At 42.2% G+C, this 20986-nt stretch overlaps 1 protein-coding gene across 1 annotated transcript in view; it reads right to left on the bottom strand.

The window, feature by feature from the left end:
• Positions 1–20680, bottom strand: part of nxn (nucleoredoxin) — a 56858-nt gene extending 36178 nt beyond the window's left edge. Inside the window, exon 1 of the mRNA XM_040131670.1 lies at positions 20052–20680. Within this exon, the coding sequence (XP_039987604.1) occupies positions 20052–20360 (309 nt within the window). The 5' untranslated portion in view covers positions 20361–20680. The remainder of the gene's footprint in view (positions 1–20051) is intronic.
• Positions 20681–20986: the final 306 nt, after the last annotated feature.

Raw genomic sequence — 20986 nt, 5'->3', positions numbered from 1 at the left:
GAAGTACACCATCATGAATGTACCCATAAAAACAAACAAAACAAAATCCATACAGTTATAAAGTTACCACTGAAAGTAAATAGATAAACATTGGCTTGTTGGCATTTGCCTCTATCAGAGAACTAGATCAGACTTAAAATCTGAAAAAAAAAGGCCCAATAGTGGCCCATAGTGACATTACACCCCAAAATATAAGTGTTGAGTGGAACAAAAATTACTTATGATTTGCTATGTTTACTTCCCTACAAGTAGCAGGCCTAAAGCAGAGGGTAAAGATAAGCCTAACCAAACAAATTGCACAACCTCACCTCCGTCACATCTCACTCAATGCTGCTGGGGTATCAGTGCTCAGAGACTAGCGAGCAGCTTGCTTGTTAGCAAACATTGTGTAAACGAGATGATTTTGTGCCAGCCAGCACTTCGTCTGTATGCCAGTAAGCTCCTGAGGAGTCATCATCTGGAGACCAAGAATGGCCACACTCTTTGGCAATCTGGCCAGCAGCTGCCGAGATGTATAGCTCTGGACCATTATCTTAAGAGGCTATGTTATGTATCTTAACACTATATTCGGCTGTTTGTTGATTAGTCCTTTTGTCTCTGTCAAGAAATGAATCTGGAAAGCACTTCTGCTACATGATCCCTTTCCCAGAGGAATACAATGTTCACTTGTGTAGCCCACCAGATCAGTCTGGGTGGTCCAGCCAAGTGAGCAGCAAATGGACCAGTCTGGACTGGTTCAGCCCAGACTGGACTGGACTTTTGTACAGGACACTCTCTTTTTCCCTCCAACTCATTCGTCCCTGGTGACATGACAGACCTGACAATGCCTCCATTTTTTTTTCATTTTTAATGAGCTCACAAACATTCTGAATTGCCTCACTGTTTCCACAAGGAGATTCAGTCAGCAATTTTCATACATCGTACAACAAAAACAAACAAACAAACAAACAGAAAAAAAAAAAAAAAAAAAAAAAAACCCACTCCAGCCTACATGGAATTACCGTTGAATATGAAGATTACAGGGACATGATGCAGTGCTGCTTTTATAATTGATTTTCTTCCGCTGTCCATTCCATAATGGTCCATAGAAATCCAATAGCCACTAATTGCTCCTCTAAACATGGGCACTTGGCTCGTAATGACTCCATGTCTTTCGCACACTGTCAATTTTTTCTTACGTCTCTGTAAGTACAGCTCATCTCGCGTTTCAGCCATGTAATGAATTCACAGTGCGGCGCCCCTCCCTTCTTTAGATCTTAATGATTAAGTGAAGTAATTGCCCAAGATTGCCCAGGGTCCACTCGCCCATTTGAAGCCCACCAGTCTGGTCCCTTAACAACACAGATCTGCAGCTGCAAGATGAGTTCCTGTGTCAGTCAAATTGCAACCACAGAGTTTTATCTGTTATGAGACCATCAATCGTCTAGAGCTGTAGCACTTTGTCCGCAGGATGTACAATCATTCCCAGTCTTAGTAAAACAGAAGCAGTTAACATGATGTTTCATGGACAAAATGCTGCTTACTGATAAGACACATCTTAACCTTTAAACCTGTTTGTGGAGTCCAACATGAACCTCTTAGCGTGGTCACTCAACAGCAAAAAAAAAAAAAGTGTTGCAGGAATAGATCCGTTTAAAACCACAGCCTATTTTCCTAATTGGGAGACCCAAAATACCATCTATACAGTAAAGCCTCTGTGTCTCCTTTCTCTGCTTTCTCTGGGAAACCCTAACATCTAGAAAAAGGCATAGGTAAGTTTATTTGATTAATTCCAACCAGCTGCTTAATTGCCGCAGCGCTGTGTTCCATTAGGCCATGATGGGCAGAACAGAGCCGGGCTTTAGGAGGAGCGAAAAATAAAGCAGAGATCCTGGTCAAAAGATCCCTCTTCATTGTACTAATGATATCTTGGTCTAAAGTCGTCTGCCTGGTGGAATAAAAGACACTTTGAAGAGATTGGTGGAAGCAGAAGACAAACAGCTACTAGTTTTTGTATCTCTATATGATGCTATGCTTAAATCGTCATCATATTGAATGAAAAAAAAAAAAAAAAAAAAGAACACTGCATGATAATAGTAGGAGCACAAACAATCCTGTCATTATTGTCTTGATTAGCAGATTAACACTGTGGTACTAATGACTTCCTCTCAAATCAGTTTAGATAATGTCCACGTTGAATTAATTAAAAATGGCTTTAGTTGCCGGTTCTGGATACAATAGTGTGACTCTCATCCCCTGGCTAACTGCAGCTGATTCTAGAGCACCATCGTACCAGCTCTGCTGCCAGATATGGAGGCAAATAATGCAAACATAACTACACTTGATTGCTCCGCGTATTTTGAAAATACGATCATTTTGCAGATCGGATTTTCCCTGATCCCGGTGAGCACTCACGCACGCACAGACACAGACACAGACACAGACACGGACACACACCAGACATCCATTAGAATATATCAAAACAAAAACAACAAAAAAAAAAAACAACAAAGAAAAAAAAAAAGATGTCAAATGGGTGTCATGGGAAAGTGTGTATTTCCTTAAAATAAAGTCATATTTCCCTCCCCACTCTGAGTGATGAAAGAAAACATTACAGACACTCTTTCTGTAACACTGCGCTTTAATGTTTAACATTATGTCATCTCCACCATCCCTCAGTTTATGGACTGATCGCAACAGCGACAGTGCTGGATTGTTTAGTCCTAAAGAGAAATGGGAAAGTTATCCACCTATGGATATGGCTATGAAGCTGGATCCTGAAGATACAGGATACTGAAGTCCCAAAGGGAGCGAACAGTCGGCTGAGCGGGGACTTTATCAGCGGTAATGGCCCATATTGAAATAAATCTCTGGAGCAGGAGTGTAGTATTGATGCTTAACAAGCCGACTTTGCATATATTGAGCAGCACTGTGGGAGCTGATGAGATACCGCTCCAGTACTCAGGAAGAACAGGGTTTTGCATTCCTGTCCTATATCCAAACACACACACATTCACAGGCAGAAAGTCACTCTTAAATGCATCATCTGAAAACGTTAAATAGCTTTCACTTGCAGCACCCTAATAAATAATACCATTTCAACAGCAAGGCTGCTTTTAAGTACACGCATAAAAGCCTATTAGCCCCATGTATCAGCACGCTCCAATTGTTTGAAGTGGATTTCTGAATGTCACTGCCTTTCAGGCCCCCCTCCAGCGCTCGTTCTCACTCAACTTGAGTGACAACGAGGCTTGTTGCGGCCTGGGGCAGAGGGCAGGAACCGCTCAGCGAGGGCTGAAATGAAAAGAGCAGCGTTGTGCGGTTGGCACGGGGCAAAAACGCAAGAGCTGCTGTGAGCAGGGGCTGACTTCACAAGCAAGCCCCGCTTTAGTTCCCACCACGGGCCGCACATTGGCTTCGCCGCGGCTGGCAGCAAGCCCCCCTCACCCTCCCGCAACCCCCTCCAGCCGGTCAGCTCCCCAGCGCCAAGTCTTGATCTACAATTACCACCGTCACTTGGCATTCCATTGAAGAATAAAGGCTCTTTAATGCTTAAAAGGGATAAATGGGTGAATAATTACATTTTTAATCAGTAATTTTCCTGCAAATACAGAGTCTACAGACTGACAACAAGAATGTGACAAAATACTACTTGAAGAGGAAAACAACAAAGCTTTTCAGATCATCGTTTTTCCTCTTTTTCATTCCTCTCAGCATCCTTCGGGTCTCTGTGGTCTCTGTTCACCACAGATCTCAAAACAGAGAGCAATATCAAAGCAGATGGTTAACAATGCATGACAAAAACACTATCCTGAGGTAGAGCCTACAGTTATTGACCATCTTGCTGCCTTAAGACACCAAAAAAAAAAAAAAAAAAAAAAAAAAAGAGCCATAGCCACGATCTTGATCAGATGTTAAATGTGCCAGCTGCCATCAAGGTCCACAAATAAAATAATAATGTCAACAAAACAAAAACAGATCCCACATTCCGGCATGCTGCTGGGAAATCCACCTAACATCTGGAATTCAGCATTTTCTAGTGTCCACATACAAGATTTAGTTGAAGATCTGAAACGATTCAGGATTTCAAAGTCAAAGCATTTAACTTCCGTATCAGCAGCTTTGTAGTATTTCCAAACATTCAAAATTTGAGGCAGAGCCCAGCATGATCGGTTAATGTTGACAACACAGGGGGGTGCCTGGTCTATGGAGAGAGCTTGTTGGAGAGAGGAAAAGGCTTGGGAGGGGGCAATAAAGAGGATTATGAGGGGCCAGCGATGAGGGGGCTATTGTTAGAGCCTGAGAAAGTGTGCAGGAAGAGTGGCACACTGGAAATGAACCTGAAACTCTGGCCTTCCTGATAAATAAGAGGAAACAGGTCTGCACAATAATGCACACTCCTCGCCTATAAGCCCTGAAATTACATTAATGTCCAAATCTCCATGTGTGCACAGAATGATTTATAGAATTAATGAAGATGGCATTCATTCTGGCAATCCAGAATATGTGTTGAGTGGAAAAAATTTACTTATCGTGGGAGCAATGCCGTACGAGAGTGAACTGACTCTAGCATTTTGACCAAAGCGGTTGCCTGTTGGAACGTCTCCATTTTTCAGGGGCCGCATTTGACGGGCCGAGATGACAGAGTGCTGCTCATCGGGGAAATAGCTGGGCAGGAGGATGTTGCTGAGAGGCAAAACCCACCATGTCTGTAAATGCAATTATCAGAAAGACCTTGACTTGGGGCCATGAAAAATGTATATGCGCTGCTATTAAAAGTACTACAAACTTGTGACAAAAGACAACCCACTTCTGTTGGTATTACACATTAAAAAAGGCCCTGAAGACACATTTTCTCAATCACATTCTGATTGACTATGAGCGATGGAGTCCCACGTGAGCACACAGTTTTCTTTATTATTTCACATGTGTTTTTTTGAGGTCTTCTCACTGGTTTTAGGTGGGCGGTGTTGGAGGAAGAGGATGCAACATACTTCTGTGCAAAAAAAAAAAAAAAAAAACGGCTTTAGCAACATTTGAACAGAAATATGATGACAGCTGTGGGGTTGCTTGCTTATGTTGCCAGGCACTGTCAAATCAAATCTGATCAATCCACACCCACGCAGTCCCGATGAAGTGAGGACTGAGGATGTTTTCCCCCAAAACTTTAACTCGATAGTCAGGAATACTTATGTGATGGAGAAATACTATTAAAAATACCACTTAAATTTGAAACCAAGTTCTCAGGGGCTTTCGTTGAAAAGCTGCTTTGGGAGCTGTATCCAGCTCTGCACCTCACAAAAAAAGAAACAAAACATCCAAATGTCGAAAAACCCCTGAAGGGAGTATCATAAGGAGGAAGAAAACACGTACATGGCATAAAGAGAAGGAAACCTGACCAAGTTCGCTAGTCCTGCTCTCTTTTGTGTTGGTGGGAAGAGGACACTGCTGCGGGGGTGGAATCTATAAAGAACAACATAGCGAAAAGGTGTGAGTGCACAACTGTATGTCCAAGCCCCTCAGTTTGATAATAAATCTTCTGAGTGGTCCTGTCCACACTTAAGTGTCTGTTCCCACTCCCGTGTTAAAGCCTCTGACCATTACACTTTAACTGTATTTACTTTTCCAAAATGTCAACACAGTTCAGCAAATCCCAGCTAGGTAGTTATGGCTTTGCTTGCTAAAAAAAAAAAAAAAATTCCTGGAGTTACATTACGTCTTTTGAAATTCTTTCAAGAGCAAAAGGAAACAGCTGCAGTTGTATGGTATTGACTAAGCTAGCATACTGCAGTAATTATTTCAGTGCTCATGCTGGCATCCTCCTACAGCTGCTCACACTTCGCCATGGGTAAACACAAAAGCAAGTCCAGGATCGTGGTTGAAACCTCGTTCTTGTTTCTTGTCTCTTAATCTGTTAACGTTGTGCCAAGTACACAAACTGTACTAACCGTCGCCTGCACCACTAAAACCCAAAACCACCAGCATATTTTCCTCTGGCATCTACATAAATAGGCTGTGACTGGAATGCATTTCCATTATTCAGATAAAGAAGGGTTATCTGTGCGTTTGCATAATGAGAAGCAGCAGTAAGTGTTATTGTATGGCATAAATGCTACACAAAATCAGAAGTTACGTTCATAATCACAGCGTGGGGATATCAAAGCCGAGTCCGAATGAACATCAAAAGCATGTTAATCGGAGGAATTTTACACGGAATATTATGACATGTAATTGCTGCAATTTGAAGATCAAAGATTGTGCAGATGTTTGAAAATGCACCATTTCCTTCCGTCTTTTCATTGCTGTCTTTCGGCTAAGGAAAAAAAAAATAAAACACCAGTAAAAAAAGGTTTCGGAGTTGCCTCCAACTCCTATGGCCTGTTCTGAAGTCCCGCTGGCGATAGCAAAAAAAAAACAAAATCATCAAGGAAGAGGAGGAAGCCTATAAAAGATGATTCTAGGACAGGCGGTTTGGCTTTCAAAAAAAAAAAAAAAAAAAAAATCAAAAGTTCTAACTACTGAAGGGAAACTGAATGACGGAGGAGAAGTGAAAAAAAAAAAAAAAAAAAAAAAAAAACCCTCAACAGGAGGCTGTAAAGAAGAATAATGGAGTTGAAAGCTATTCAGCTGAGGCACAGTAAAATAAGACCAAACGGCAGGACTCACACACAGGAACTAGTGAGTTTTACAGAGATACTTGTGTTTTTCTATTTTAGACAAAGGACTTTAAATATTTAGCGTTGTTTCGTTTCGTGGAGACATCGTATAGACGCATGCAGATTCACGGCACTAAAATGACGCCACATGACTCAGTTCAAAATGGTCACACTTGAGACATCCCGGTGTATTAGTACCTATTATTCCAGGGCACTGTGTGGTACACCCATTTGTCAAAACTGGCAACTAACTGGCTGCAAATGACAAGCAATCTGTTATCTCTATCCATGAACTTACATAAACCACTCTGCTTTCTGGGGAAATATTCAGAGCTTTGAGGCCATTCCAGATATTTAACTTGGCTCTGTTTTCAGTCTCTGAGAAGGGAGAAAAGAAGAATGTGTTAAAGGAGGCCTCGAAAACAAGACGATCTACAGCCAGATACATTTCCCTTCTTTTTAAAAAACACACAAACAAAAAAAAACATAGCACCACGTTTATTCCCCAAAGCATTATACATTGTTTGGTACTTCACACTGTCAAATTTTTCAGTTCTACTTTGTGGGAAGGGCTGTAACTTTAAAAGAAAAAAAAAAAGAAAAAAGAAAAAAAAAGAAAAAAAGAAAGGCTATTAGCTTGAGTGATGTCAAATGCTGCCTTGATATTTTGCGATTATGCTCTGATGCCATTTATTAGAGAAGGTAATTACAGTATAGATTATGAACATACCTCTACCCCACTGGGCAGGTCCCTGCCCACATTTTTTCCTCTCGCCACAACAAAGTCAAGAGAATTCCTCGCACTCCCTCAGCCGCAAAAGCTTAAGGAGGTGAAACTGAGGGAAAGCAGAGTTTGATAAAGCACCTGTGAGAATTTCGACAGCCTTGAAGAAAGTTCTGGCTAATGTGTTTCCGTAGACTTTTTTCCCCCCCGTCTTTCATACGTATCTTTGGACAAGGTTTCTATCTGCACTTCATCTCGACTGCTCAGACAGCGAACCCCTGGGGCACCAAAAGCAGAGAAGACGAACTGATGGTGTGACGAAGATGCCTTTGTTTCTCAAGGGGGTTCGGCCACACAGCGTACTCTGCAGACAGGAGAGAAATGATTCCACATGTGGGGTTTTGAACTACAATGAGCGACTCTTTGCACTCCGAGAAAGAAGCAGGGATCAAAACTGTGCCTTTTGGTTTTGGGTCTCACCTTTCTCTCTGAGCTTAGTTTCATTCATACCAGAAGAAACCTACAGTCATATTTTCATCAGCAACAGGTTTTATTCTCTCTCTCTAAGTCTTTTAACATCTGAGATACCTCTGGCTCTTGTTGTGCACCATAATTATATGATGGAAGAAAAGAGCGAAGGGGAATAGGTATAGGACTTGGCAGAAAAACTGACATTCCTGACATGAAACCTTCATCTGACCTTTTTCTGCTTCAGTTCATCAGCTTTTTAAGTTTATAGGGGGGGATTGTGTGCCTATAAACAGTTGGCTATTAATGCAGCTAACACTAAAGACACTTAATGATCTCAGTATAGTCTATATTCCAGCTTTAGGAAAAAGCAGGCTCACTGACCACAACACAGATCGGGGTTGTCAGAGCAGAACCTCCTGCCTTAGGACTAAAGGAGCACACCTGCTGCTTCCAAAACCACCAGCGCTGTCAAATGAGCAGGTGGCGATTGACACACTGGTTGGCTGTGGAGCGGAGGCGGGGGTTAAGTATTTTGTCTGTGTTTGCCCACTGCCTACGCTCGCACGGTCTCCTGGCTGAATTTAACACCTCGCAGGCCACAAGTCGCACCGGCAAGAATGGGCTCACTTTAACCTAGCATGTTTTCTGCAACTTCATTTCCCCTCAGCGAAAGAAACCATAAAAAGACATGCGCCCCGAGTCCTGTTGACATCCAGGATAGCTAGGAGAAAAGTAAATCTGTTTTGTGCTCTGACTAGAAGAAATATAAAAACATACAAAATGGTAACTTTATGTTTGGGTAAAACATATTAGATGCACAGACTGTGTGTTAAGCCATTTTTAGGAAATCAAGAAGAATGAGTAAAAATGTGCAGTTCTAATTTTGTTTGCACTTAATATAGTTGCCAGAGGATATACTACTACACACAGCGTCAAACACTGAAATGTGTGTGAATGCCTGAGTATCAACATAGCATTATATTTGTATTTTTAAAATCACCAGAGCTTTCTTCAGGGGAATGGTTCTTAAGCTTTAACCTTTAAGTGAACAATGCAAATATGGTTTACTAATGTCATATTTCTTCTATCGCTTGACATGTGATTTTAAAAAAGGTAGCCATAAGAGCGGAAGTAAAGAGAGTCACACTCCTGATGTCCGATGAAAACAACTGCATGAGCATTTGATTTGAAGCCTTTATCATCAAAGCATAAAAAGTGATATTTCTGTATGTAAACTTAAAATTATAAATAAAGCTTAAAAAAAAAAATGATGGTTTAACTGTTGTGAGGGATTGCTGAGTCTGTGGAATCATGATCATTATGCAAGATTCACAACATTTTTATGATGTGCAATTTTTGTTAAACCTGTGCAATTTTGCAGCAAACACAATACCTCAAAAATTAAGTTATTTCAGCTCTGCAGTCAGCCTCATGGATGTGCATCTTTACCTACAAAGGTCCAATACCAACAGAGATAATATAAGGAGACCTACCAAGGAAAATTTAGGTTTTCTGACAGCGGTATGTATGTCATCATGTAGCATGAAGCATAGGTAACCGATTTTTGATGTCCATATTCACACAGCTGTTTCTAAGAACACAGAGGCCTAACCCCCCCCACCCCCACCCCGAGGATCACCCATAATGCTGGGACTGGTCACACTCTTCCAGACCGCTAATTAGTATTAAAAAAAAAAAAAAAAAAAAAAAAAAAGCTTTACTATGCTGCCTTAATGTGTTATGTTTCATTATAAAATCGGCCAAATTAAAACCTGGCACGATGGGAGTTCCTACCCATTTAACTTCACAATATTGACATTGGAATGTGTTCACATTACAACAACAAATGTGTATAACATTATGCTCTGAGAGCCTAAAAATATGAGACAAAAAGGACCATACCACCTCTTAAAGGTGGCCACTACATTAAGATGTAAGACTGACTGTTGCAATCTGTGGGAAAACACTTAAGCGAGTTTTGAAGTCCATAATTTGATGTTTCATCCACTGAGTCTATCCCAGATAAAAACCCCGTGACTAAGTCCAGTTACTTCCTTCTCCGCGGCCCTTTGAGAAAACAGCATCAATCATCATGTGTCTCAACACCGAGTGAACAATGTGCAGGACAAGAAAAGAAGCCGGCCACAACTGTGCGCCAGTAATCTCTCTTCGAGGCCCCGGCGCCTCTAATTGCCTGGACACTTGTGTCCGAGGGCTGCTCTCCTCCCTCAGTGAAAAGATGAGACCTCTCGTGCTCCTTACAACAGGCTTAAGCTGATAAACCCTTTCATTCAACACGGCCGTGGGATCGGTGCTCCATGCAAACAGATTGGGTAAAAAAAGACTAATCAAAACAGCGATTAGCCCCCAACACAGAGGCAGAGCTAAGCCACAGCGCAGCCTCTGCAGGGGGTCCACTCTCTCAATTACTAAAAGTGTCTGATGATTTGTATGAGTCTTTTTCTGACTAATGAATTCCTTAACGCAACTACATGAGCTGGGATATGTGAGGAATGCTCGTGGTGGGGTTTTTATTGAACAGAGACGTAGCATAGCCGATTTCAAAATGGGACGTGACGGCTGAAGAAATGAGCAGACAAGCAAGCCTCAGTTCAGTGAGAATCCCTCTCTCTCAGATAATCTGCACCTCCCATGACAGAAAGATGTCATGGTTAGCGTTACACCACACACACACACACACACACACACACACACACACACACACACCACCCCCACTGTAGCTAGCAGCATTGCAAATACCTAAATATGGGATACCATCAGTGCATCATCTGGCCTGTTGCTGTTGTACATAATAAAGACTCCATGTGTTTCTCAGTGTCGAGGTTTGCGTCTTTACTTGCAGCTGAGGTGAACAAACAAGGCTCCAACATTCACTGCATTCTACTATAATTACTACTATAAAAATGCAGTTTTTGTCTAGAGCTGGTGTTAATACACAGCCCTCATGCTATTTTTTTGATGATGCTTCGTGCACTAAAAACAGATACGTAATAACGCTTACCTATTTTGAATTTTTGAAGACCGGTAATTTGCAGCTAAAGATCCTGATATTTCCTTCAGGAACGCTGAAATTCAACAACACTGAAATCACTAACTATTACATACTGTAACTGGCATAAGCAAGTAAGATATCCTACACCTCTGTAACCCATTAAAGACAGTGACCTTAAAAGTACTCTGCCACAGGCTTTCAGTGCCAGTAAATATTTTGCAGCAAGCTGAAAAATAAAACCAGCCTCACATTATAACTGATAATACAACAGCATGAATCAATTTATGGGCAACACTGCAGCACCATTATTTGATTCCCAGATTAGTTTGCCCACCAGTGACCTTGAGTAATAGCACAGAAATGTATTCTAAAGAATCATGTGACTTTGGCGTGCACACACACGCCACGGCAGATACCAACGGGGAATATCAACATATCCATTTGTCCAAGTAGTTATAATGTGTAATTATGTTGGGAGGGTATATTTGCTGTGGTGCCTAATAACAGAAGCGCGGTAAACTCAGTGAACCTACCTGCGGATGATCTTAAATATTCAGAATATTCAGATTAATAAAAATAGAAACAGAAAAATGATAAACGATCCGCATTCAAGTATGCATGTATGCGTGCAGTCTCCTGGAGGAGCAGGAGCTTGGTGTACCTGGAAATGGTTCCAATTGACTCTCTGGTTATTACAAAAATAATGAGCAAACTGCCGGCCATGAGATCTGCTTCAGCCGGTCGCCCCTCAGTTTATATATACCCTTAACGCAACGTGCCAACTTTGCAGACAGCATTTAAATTAGCTACACTATTCTTGAGTCTTATTGATTTGCTTAGCTCTGACAAAAAAAAAAAAGTAGGTTTGAAGATGCTCACTTTTACTTCTTACCGCCACTGTTAAAACTCTCAACCTGCTACCATGCCACGCCATGAAAACCGACTGAAAGAGCCGATTCAATACTATGGAAAAGGCTCTTCTGGGGAGGCTGTCTGCGGTGGCATCTGACCTTATTAGACATATGATATATCCTCACCCGCCTCCTTAGCGCAAGATTAACAGCTCGCTGTAAATTTAGCACCTGTCACGCAGCAAAGTAAGGATACACCATCAGTTAGAAACAACTGATCTGAATTTTGTGAGGTCAGCAATGACATTACTCACTGCTGTTTTTTTTGTTTTGTTTAAAAAAAAAAAAAAAAAGTCTTGAAGGAGGAAGAAAAAGGGAATATGTGAATGAATTAGTAAATTAAGATTAGGAAGAAAATTGGGTGACTTCTCCACTGATCTCCCAGTGGCGACAGGGCGCTGGAGTGCAAGCTTCTTTTAACTGTCAAATAGACTGTGACAAATGTCCGGATTTTAATATTGTTCACTTTCCTCTGGTGCTCAGTGAACGTCTTCAACCTGTCCGTTGCTGACTGAGTGGTTTTGGCGGGTGCTTGAGGGCATGCGCATGATGACAGGTAGTCACGGGATGTCACCGTTGAGATGTGGCATATCGGAAATATTGTCCAGTAATGTCAATATATCATCAAAAAAGGTCCTATTCAACATTTTTGCATTTTGGAAAATCTGCTTATTTGCTTTCCTGTCGAGAGTTAGACGAGAAGATCGATACCACTCTCATATCTGTATGGTTAAACTGTCACATGACCACCTGTAAAACCACAGCCTGTCATTCTTACACTGTGCTTTTTGTACAGATTACACGTACAAAATATGACATTTTAATTAGTGAGCTTTAGAGGTCTGGTAGGTGGATTTTGTTACTTTTGGACAGAGCCAGGCTAGCTATTTCGCCCTTTTTCCCCAGTTTGTGCTAAGCTAAGCTAAGCTAACCTGCTTAGAAGTTATAGATATTTATCATACAGATAAATCCCTATCGAGCACCCCTTCATCTACACCCCCAGTCATGTTACAAATGTCTTAATTTCAGGTGACTTCAAAGTGGATGATAGTTAACACTACAGAAAAAGTTAATATAATCCTAAACGTAACGTAACAATACAGTAACACTACATAAAATATTGTTGCAATTATATTTTCATACTATTAAATTGTCAGTGTTTAGGTTTGATCGAGTCTTCATTTGTACTACACAGGAGGTTTGAACCATTTCTCCATTACTTTTAGCTAGTTCAACCATTTATCCATTACTGTTAGTTAACTATTTCAACTGTGGCATCCTAATTTCTTTCTTATTAAAAAAAACGTGGCACTCAAAATCAAATCAAGCCACCTTTTTCCTCATTTCGTCAGAGTGCATGCGTGTCAGTTGCTAGATAAAAATCCCTTCACCACATGCAACAGCTAGATTGTAGGCAAGACGGCGGGGCTGGTGCCAGTGTGCCATGCTACACGCTGAGACAGTGGGTCTCTTTGTACGGTGAGCTTTTCAGACAGGAGCAGGAGCTGCAGGAGCACTTACACTTGGATGAAAACACCACAGTGAGGGGGGGGTTTACAGCTTGCATATACACAACAGTACTTCCACCCTGGGAGTGGGGTGGTGGTCACATGGAAGGGAGAGGGTTATTGTCCAAGGGGAAACTTGTCACGCCAGAAATTTTCATACTATGAATAAATTTACATCAAATCAAGACTGCCACTCACTGATGGAACAGATATCCTGAAGGAGACAGGTTTCATTGACTGTCAGTGATAAAAATGAAAATCCGCTGTCAATGTAGACAGTCCAAAGCACATACACATCATGGTGTCTTAAGAAATATAATCAGTGGTGATGATGAGGGGGAAACTGAGCAATCACAAAAAGCCAACATTCAATCTAGGAAAGATAACAAAAGGAAGACGAAAGACAGCTCTGGACGGCAGGATGCCCCTAGGGTGGCTATGCTGTTATTATGTTGGAGAGGGATGCTGAGCCGCGGTGTGGGGCAATTAAAGACCGGAGGATTGACTGGGGGAGGGTCCAGGCACAATAACCCATCCTTAAAGAGAAAAAGGAGGAACAAACCCGGGTACAGCAGCAATCGCATGAACCAAAAAAAACAAAAAAAAAAAAAAACAACAAAACCACACAACAACGACGACGACAACAACACGATGGTGGATTTCTGAATTGAAATAACAACCATCTGCTTATTTTCAAGGAAAGAAGCTTGGTCTTAGCTGCTTTCCTGTCATCAGTAGAACCCAAAATTAATATCAAGTGATTACATGCTGAACTTGATGCGAAACTGGTTTGGATGATTTGACTGGTAAGTATGTGACAATTGGGGTGGTTTGGAATAATGTACGCAAGTGGATGAATCCCTTGTTATTCTCATCGAGAGCTACTGCGGACACGGTGGTGAACACATTAGCCATGTCTATTATCTTTAACGTCACTCTGCGTTGGAAAGTCCTGACTGAAAACCACAGAGGGTCCAGGAGCGGTCCAGCTGGAAAACACGGGGACAAAGAGGAAAAGCCAATCCCAGAGTATCGTTTCAGTGGTTTGTGGACCGCAGTCAGAGGTCCCAGCCTTACAACTATTGTATATCGTCACAGATAACGGAAGTAAAAACAGACCGAGTTGCAAGGGGACATGGGCTTTATGAGAGACACAGTCCCTAAACTCTCACTTGGGTAACTTAAGCCTCTGAACTTCACCTCGGATGAGAACTCCTTTGTCGCCTCTCATAATATTACAGATCTCCCAGCAAAGAGGACACAATGGGCAGTGAAAGAAGACAGTAACCCAAGCTTGGTGGTGTGAGATGTAACAGTTGGCATTGCCAAGTATCCTGAGCCCTCACAAACACACACTGTTTCCATGCCCTCTGGCCCTGAACGGCTTCAGTGGAGCAGGTGTCTGCACACATTCTTTACATAAGCTCTTGTCAAACATGGCGCACAGCAACAAGGCCTCACAGCTGCAGGACAATGGAGCCACATTAAACTACGGCACTGCAGCCAGGCATGCACACTCGCAGCAAGAGTCAAGGTTGAGGCTTCCACAAGGTCAGCACAACACAATACCAAATGATGTGAACTGGAATGTATAAATAGTAATAATTACAAAAGCCACGGTGCATTTACAGTTGCATGTCAATAATAATACTACATACGTTTATATAACACCTCTTCTTATCAGTTCATTAACAGAAAACAAATGATATACGGATCCACACTCAAAACTAGTGTTAAGGCAGTTTAGCTGACACAAACCAAACATTGCAAATTAGAAAAAGCAATTAAAAAAATATTTATATAACCACACAGTCATACCTGAGGCTACAAATCCATAGATGCAAATCCTAATGAAATATGTGCTCTCTCTTTTAAAAAAAGCATGCAACAAACAAAACAAAACAAAAAAAACAAAAACAAAAACACTCAGGAACATAATTTCTTGAGCGTTAAAATGATGTGAAACTTGTTTCAGGGGTTAATTGGTCATTTAATTTGCCAGGGTTAAACGCCGTGAACTAAGGATTAGCTCATTTCCTCCACAGCCAACTTCACATTAGGCTCCTTACTAAACCCTCTGTACTTTGATCAGAGTTAGGGATCCATAAGAGAGTGTCACTGTTAAAGGTTCTTCTGTTTTTCTCATTTTAATTTTTTTCTGCATGCACCATCTTTATTGAACCTTCCCGAGGAGTCGCTGGCTTTGGGTTTCACACATCCTGCATATTTTTCGTCATGCACTGATGATCTTTGAATTGTGATATTAAGGCCTATTTAGGAGCAGTCAGATGCATTTTTTTTACCCTTATTTCCTACTTGGTGGTCTGAAAGAACTAAGTTTGATGTCCCGCTGATACCATACATGACGTTTGTTCCCATGAGCTGGAGCAGAGGCAGGCTGAGCATAAAACTGGTGACGAATACATCCTCTCTGAGTCCTACAATTAACGCTAAAGCTTTCAATTACAGATGTTCCACATCACAGAAGCCTCAAAAATGTCACAGTCTGTTGACGTCGTTAGCCCACACCATGTGAGTGAACACAACAAAGGGGAACACATCTAAGGACAGACGTCCACAAAAACCAAATGTGACACTGACAGATTAAGAGCAGAGAATTAGCACCTGCAGATAAAACAGTTCAGGCCCTTTTCAAGCCAGGTCTACTGTAACAGGGCAATGCGGGCTGAGATGCGTGATGGGCAGGGTGCACTACAGTTTTCAGCAGATCAGTGACATAGCGATGAAAGGCATCCTTAGCCCCTCTCTGAAGCCCCTTGCACCCTTGGCCCCTGGCTGCGGGCCGAGTGAGCGGGTGTCCTGCCTCTGGGGGCCAGCCACAGAGCAGAGCCACCGACCAGGATGACTTGAACAAGAGGCCTTTCTCTCACTACGATGTGATCCTCCCCCCTTCGACTTCTGCAGGAACAGCTCTGGCAGCATCTCAGCTTGTTCTCCCCCTCTGGTCAAGTTGGGTTTTCACATCGCGCTGGCTAAGGCTGTAATTGATTTACATGGAGCTTTTACACTCCCGCTACACAAGTCCATGTAAGGCAGTGCCAGCAAGCCAAGACAGCCAGACTGCTGGCCGTCCCTGAACAACTGGCAGACGTCCACTCACTGAGAATTAGCTATTTGAGAGTCCCTGATGATACACAATAGAGAATATTCTCTATGCTGTTAACAAACAACGTTCTGACCTATTGGCCTGTCTGGCGTTAAGAGTGACACCACCTTAGGAGTGGACACTAGTGACAGTTTTCCGTACGTTAAAATAAAACCGAAACCATTTGACAGTCTATAACTGATGCATGTGTAACATTATTATGCAATAACTACCTGGCAAACTTCTGTTTTTCCAAGTCAGGGACGCGCATGAGGAAATAACTATGTTAAGTCCATTGTCACCAAGATATAAAGGCCAACTACACTTTTCTGTGTATTTTCGAAACCCCCTGAGAACTACATGACAGCGTTCACCTTTTTCCATGGACAAATTAAATAAATATTGGCCTCGACTTTAAGTTAACATCACCAGCCTTTCCTTTCTCTCTGTATTTAATCAAGAATATTATCCCTTCTTGATTAAATAACAAACATTTCCTGCAACGGGAAGGCCTGGATAACCCCTGAGTAAAAAGAAAAGAGGACAGCCTCCAGTGAGAGATAGACACAGCCAACTCAGTACAGGGCAGAGGAGGGGGGAGTGGTGGGAGATGGAGGAGGGGAGGAGGTACAGTCAGCGAGTCCCAAAGTGGGCGGTGAGGCTCTGAAAGACGCGATAGAGGAAAAACTGCATCCTTCGCCAGGAGATGAGCTCTGCTTGCGCGAAGTCAAAAAAGATCCCGAGAGGAGGGGTGAGAGGGCCGCTTAGTCTCCACAGACCCGCAACATCAACAGAGCCCTCCACTAGGTCAACATCACTCAGCCATTAGGTCTGTCTATAGCACACATAGATCCTCTTGAATTACTGTAACGTCCACAGTCAGACGTCATGAGCAGTCTCTCTTCCTCTTTTACTCAGAGCCAATTTTATCACCAGCTAACTTCACACTTCCTGGCCTGTGGAATACCATTCTCTCATTTGAATTAAACACGTGTAATCATAACCCAAAAAATTTAATTTTTGCGCATTATTGTCCTGACGTTGACTTCCTAGCGTTTCACTAAGATGCATAAATCCCCACACAATAGCCAACTAATTAAACCAACAATGTACAGAGGGGAGGAAACAGGCATCAACTACCTAAAATATGAATTAAAAAAAATGTTTTCCTGAAGGCAAAACACTTCATATCCAGTCTTTTAGAGATAAGCACCGAGCTTTTGGACAGGAGAATGGCCACAGTGTAAGTGAATGCACAGATCACAGCATAAATAGCACTACCGTTATAATAAAATTTGAATGCCAACATGCATAAATAATGAATTAGTTGGTGGATTATGAGGGGTAATGACACACTCTGCATGCTTCTGGAGATGTCACATTTATAAACTACTGTTACGAAACTAAAGCTGCTAACTGAAACATGAATTTTCAAGGCCGTTTTATAATGGTGAGAGAGAATAGGCCGAAGGTTGGATGAAGCCCAGACTGAGCCACGACTGCAGGCCTCTGTAAAAAAAACAGAAAACACAACTGCGTTGCTCTTTTCTGCTAAGAGCCAATACAGCCATCAGACTACCTGGGAGAGCATGAACAACGGTTGTGTCGATGCCACAGATATTTTCCATTTGCAGTTAGAACACAATAACTGCTGCACGGTGGTGATGGACTTGCTCCGCCCTAGACAACAACAAGACAACCCCCCCCCCCTCCGCTCTACTATCATCCCTGAGCCTGTATTCGCGCCTGGACTTCATTATGAAGTGTAACGGAAATCATCACTGGCAATCTGAAAGAATTTACAGGCGATGATTCAGTTCGAGTGGTGGCTCAGCCACACAAAGAACAGTTAGTGTTGAACTGGCTAAATGAGGGAGGGCTGAAAAAGATGCATCCTTTTTGACAAAATACAGACAGTGTTAAAGATAAGATAAGTAAGCTACTTAACATTTTAGCCGATATGGTGTTAAACACATTTTGTGTGACATGAACAAGATTAAAACATATTTTTTATTTGCCGTAGACTGCTCTTATTAAATAATATAAAAAAAGCAGTATTTCTGTTTATTTAAAGTATAATCAGGCCTCATCCTAAACAGCAAGGGGTCAAAATCCTCTTTGCCATTATTTGGCCAGTTCTTAATCCGTGGCAACATTTTACCTTGCAGGCAAAATAAGCACTCGCTTACATATATGACTGATACTATGCAAATAGAGCTCACCACAGTATCTTTGTTTATGTCTCATCTGCAATTACATTTAAATCTAGAAAAAAGAGAAAGAGAGTGGTGCTGCAGCCAGGATGCGGGGATGGCCCATTGACACCATAAGGGTACACACACACACACACACACACAGTATGTAACATTGTCCTCCTTTCTGTAGTTTAAAAAGACTCTGCTTCATGTTTATACAGCTGTGTATATCATTGAAGAACCGGTAAAGGAAACCTTTACCACTTAACTTTTAATTTTCTAAAAGCATAATAATTTATCCACAAGATGTTTAAGAGTGATTTCTTTTTTCCTGTGGCAGTTGAAGCTATGAACAAAAGAAAATGGCAATATCTGTCTTAAATGTTAAAACTTCTCCAAAAACTGATTCATCAAAAATATTAGATTGCAGTCAACTTCATAAGTTGCTAAATGATGCAATTACATCATGCAGCAACATCCTCCAATAAAAATATCCATTTTAAAAATGTCTGCTTCCACTGAAAAGCAAGTATTTACATAAAATTTTCAAAATATATAAATCGCGGAAAAAATAAATCCTCATGCCTCAGGATTTACATAAACTGGACTAAAATAAAAAGTACTTCACAAGTGAGATAAATGAAAACAGGAAACTAGAAATCTCCAAAGTACCGCATTGTTGGCACCACCAGGCAATCAGGGAAAGCTGTCGATGAGATGATGGCAAAATAAAGAAAGGCCCTTACTGGGGTAGGCTACACTTGCAGCAATGTGGATACTAAGTTAGATGCAACATAACAGCACTGCTCTGTGGTGTTCAGCTGAAACACTAGGTTTTCGAGAAAGCAAAAATGATTAAGCTGTGAAAAATGGAAGGACAAAAGGAAGTGTTTCCTTCACTTTCCTCTCCTATTAATAACCTAGGGGTGTGTTTTTCCTGCCACATTTAGATCATCTTGATAAAATTAAGTCAAAAGGATAAATTGTTCCTCCGCTGGCTGCAAGTGTTGTGTTATCAAGAGGCTGAAATATGTTTGTTTTTTCAAAAAAAGTCAATTTCACATTAAATTAGTAATACTTTTCCTGTGCAAGCATATACTTATTTTCAAGGTTAAAACGCCAGTGAAATTAATGGGCTTTTTTTTTTTTTCCCCTTTAACCACTGGACGATTCAATCTGAATTTGTGTATCACATTAAATACGGCTGTAGATGTGTCATCCATAACGAGACCGACTGGATATCTGAAAGACACGCAATTTCAGGACAATCGGAAGTCCAGGTGATCCCCGCCAGATTTAGGTGTAGGGAGACCGGTTTCATGACCCGAATTAAACCACATACACCTGTGCACTGACGGGGGAAGCGGACGTGGCCTGTGGAGGGTTTCTCCAGCGATTTCCAGCCCACTAAACGCTGCAAGCCTGCACAGAGAATAAGCACTGATTCGGCTGACTGGCGTTCCTCTTCATCACCGCGACCCACCTTACCTTTTTGTGTCTGTCTTTGAAAGGTAACGCAGGCCACGGCATCTCCTGCAAAAAGTCCTGCCAGTGTTTCTGGTCCTGATCGGACGAGATGAAGACGATTTCCAGTTTTTCCTTGTGTTCAGACGCCTTTTTGAACCTGCTGTAAAACTCGCACAGGCTGCCGTTGAACTGCTTGCACGGGGCGTTCAGGCTGCACCCGAAGAAGAGCCCGACCAGCGACAGCTTGGCGCCCAGCGACTGCACGTCCACCTCGGCTTTCTCGCTGTTGACGAGCCGCTCCCCGAGCAGGCTCGGCAGAAACTCCGACATCGCGGCGTACGGTCCCCTCGAACACACAACGTTACCCTCGGCCGAGACTGGTTGCGCGTGCAATCCGCTACGCTCAGGCGACACCCAGCACTTCCTCCGCCTCCGATTTTGGGGGGTTTTAAGGTGAGCTCCCAGCTCCTGCGAGGCGCTGCGGTCTGTGTCTCGCCGCTGCGCGTCCTCCGGTGTGAGCGCTGTGCAGGAATGCGCTCCGCTTAAATCGCCCTGACTGCAACAGCGGTTGCGCTCTTCTTTCCCCGAAAGCGCACACTTTCATCCCGACTCCCGCTTCTCCTGGTCACACGGGGGACACTTCGTCGCGGTGAACTGTGGAATTGCGATGCGTCCGGGGGCAGAAAAGGCAGCTCGGTTCCTTATTTGCGTCCGCGTTTAGATGTTTTTAATTTCCCCAAACATGATCTGATCTTCAGATTTAAAGGCAGCCGGATCCGGGGTTTGACCCTCAGATTTGCACGGTGTGTTATCAAATGCTAAGGATTAATTAATTTAATAATAATAATAAGCTTAATAAGACAACTCTAATTGATATTCTGCAAATTTCAAAATGAGACGAGGATGGGGTTAAACCACTCTATTCCTAGGAATATGCTGCCACCTAGTTTTCACCA

This window comes from Xiphias gladius, chromosome 7 (genome assembly GCF_016859285.1).
Source record: "Xiphias gladius isolate SHS-SW01 ecotype Sanya breed wild chromosome 7, ASM1685928v1, whole genome shotgun sequence".
NCBI lineage: Eukaryota > Metazoa > Chordata > Actinopteri > Istiophoriformes > Xiphiidae > Xiphias > Xiphias gladius.
This window is presented reverse-complemented; position numbering and strand designations above follow the sequence as displayed.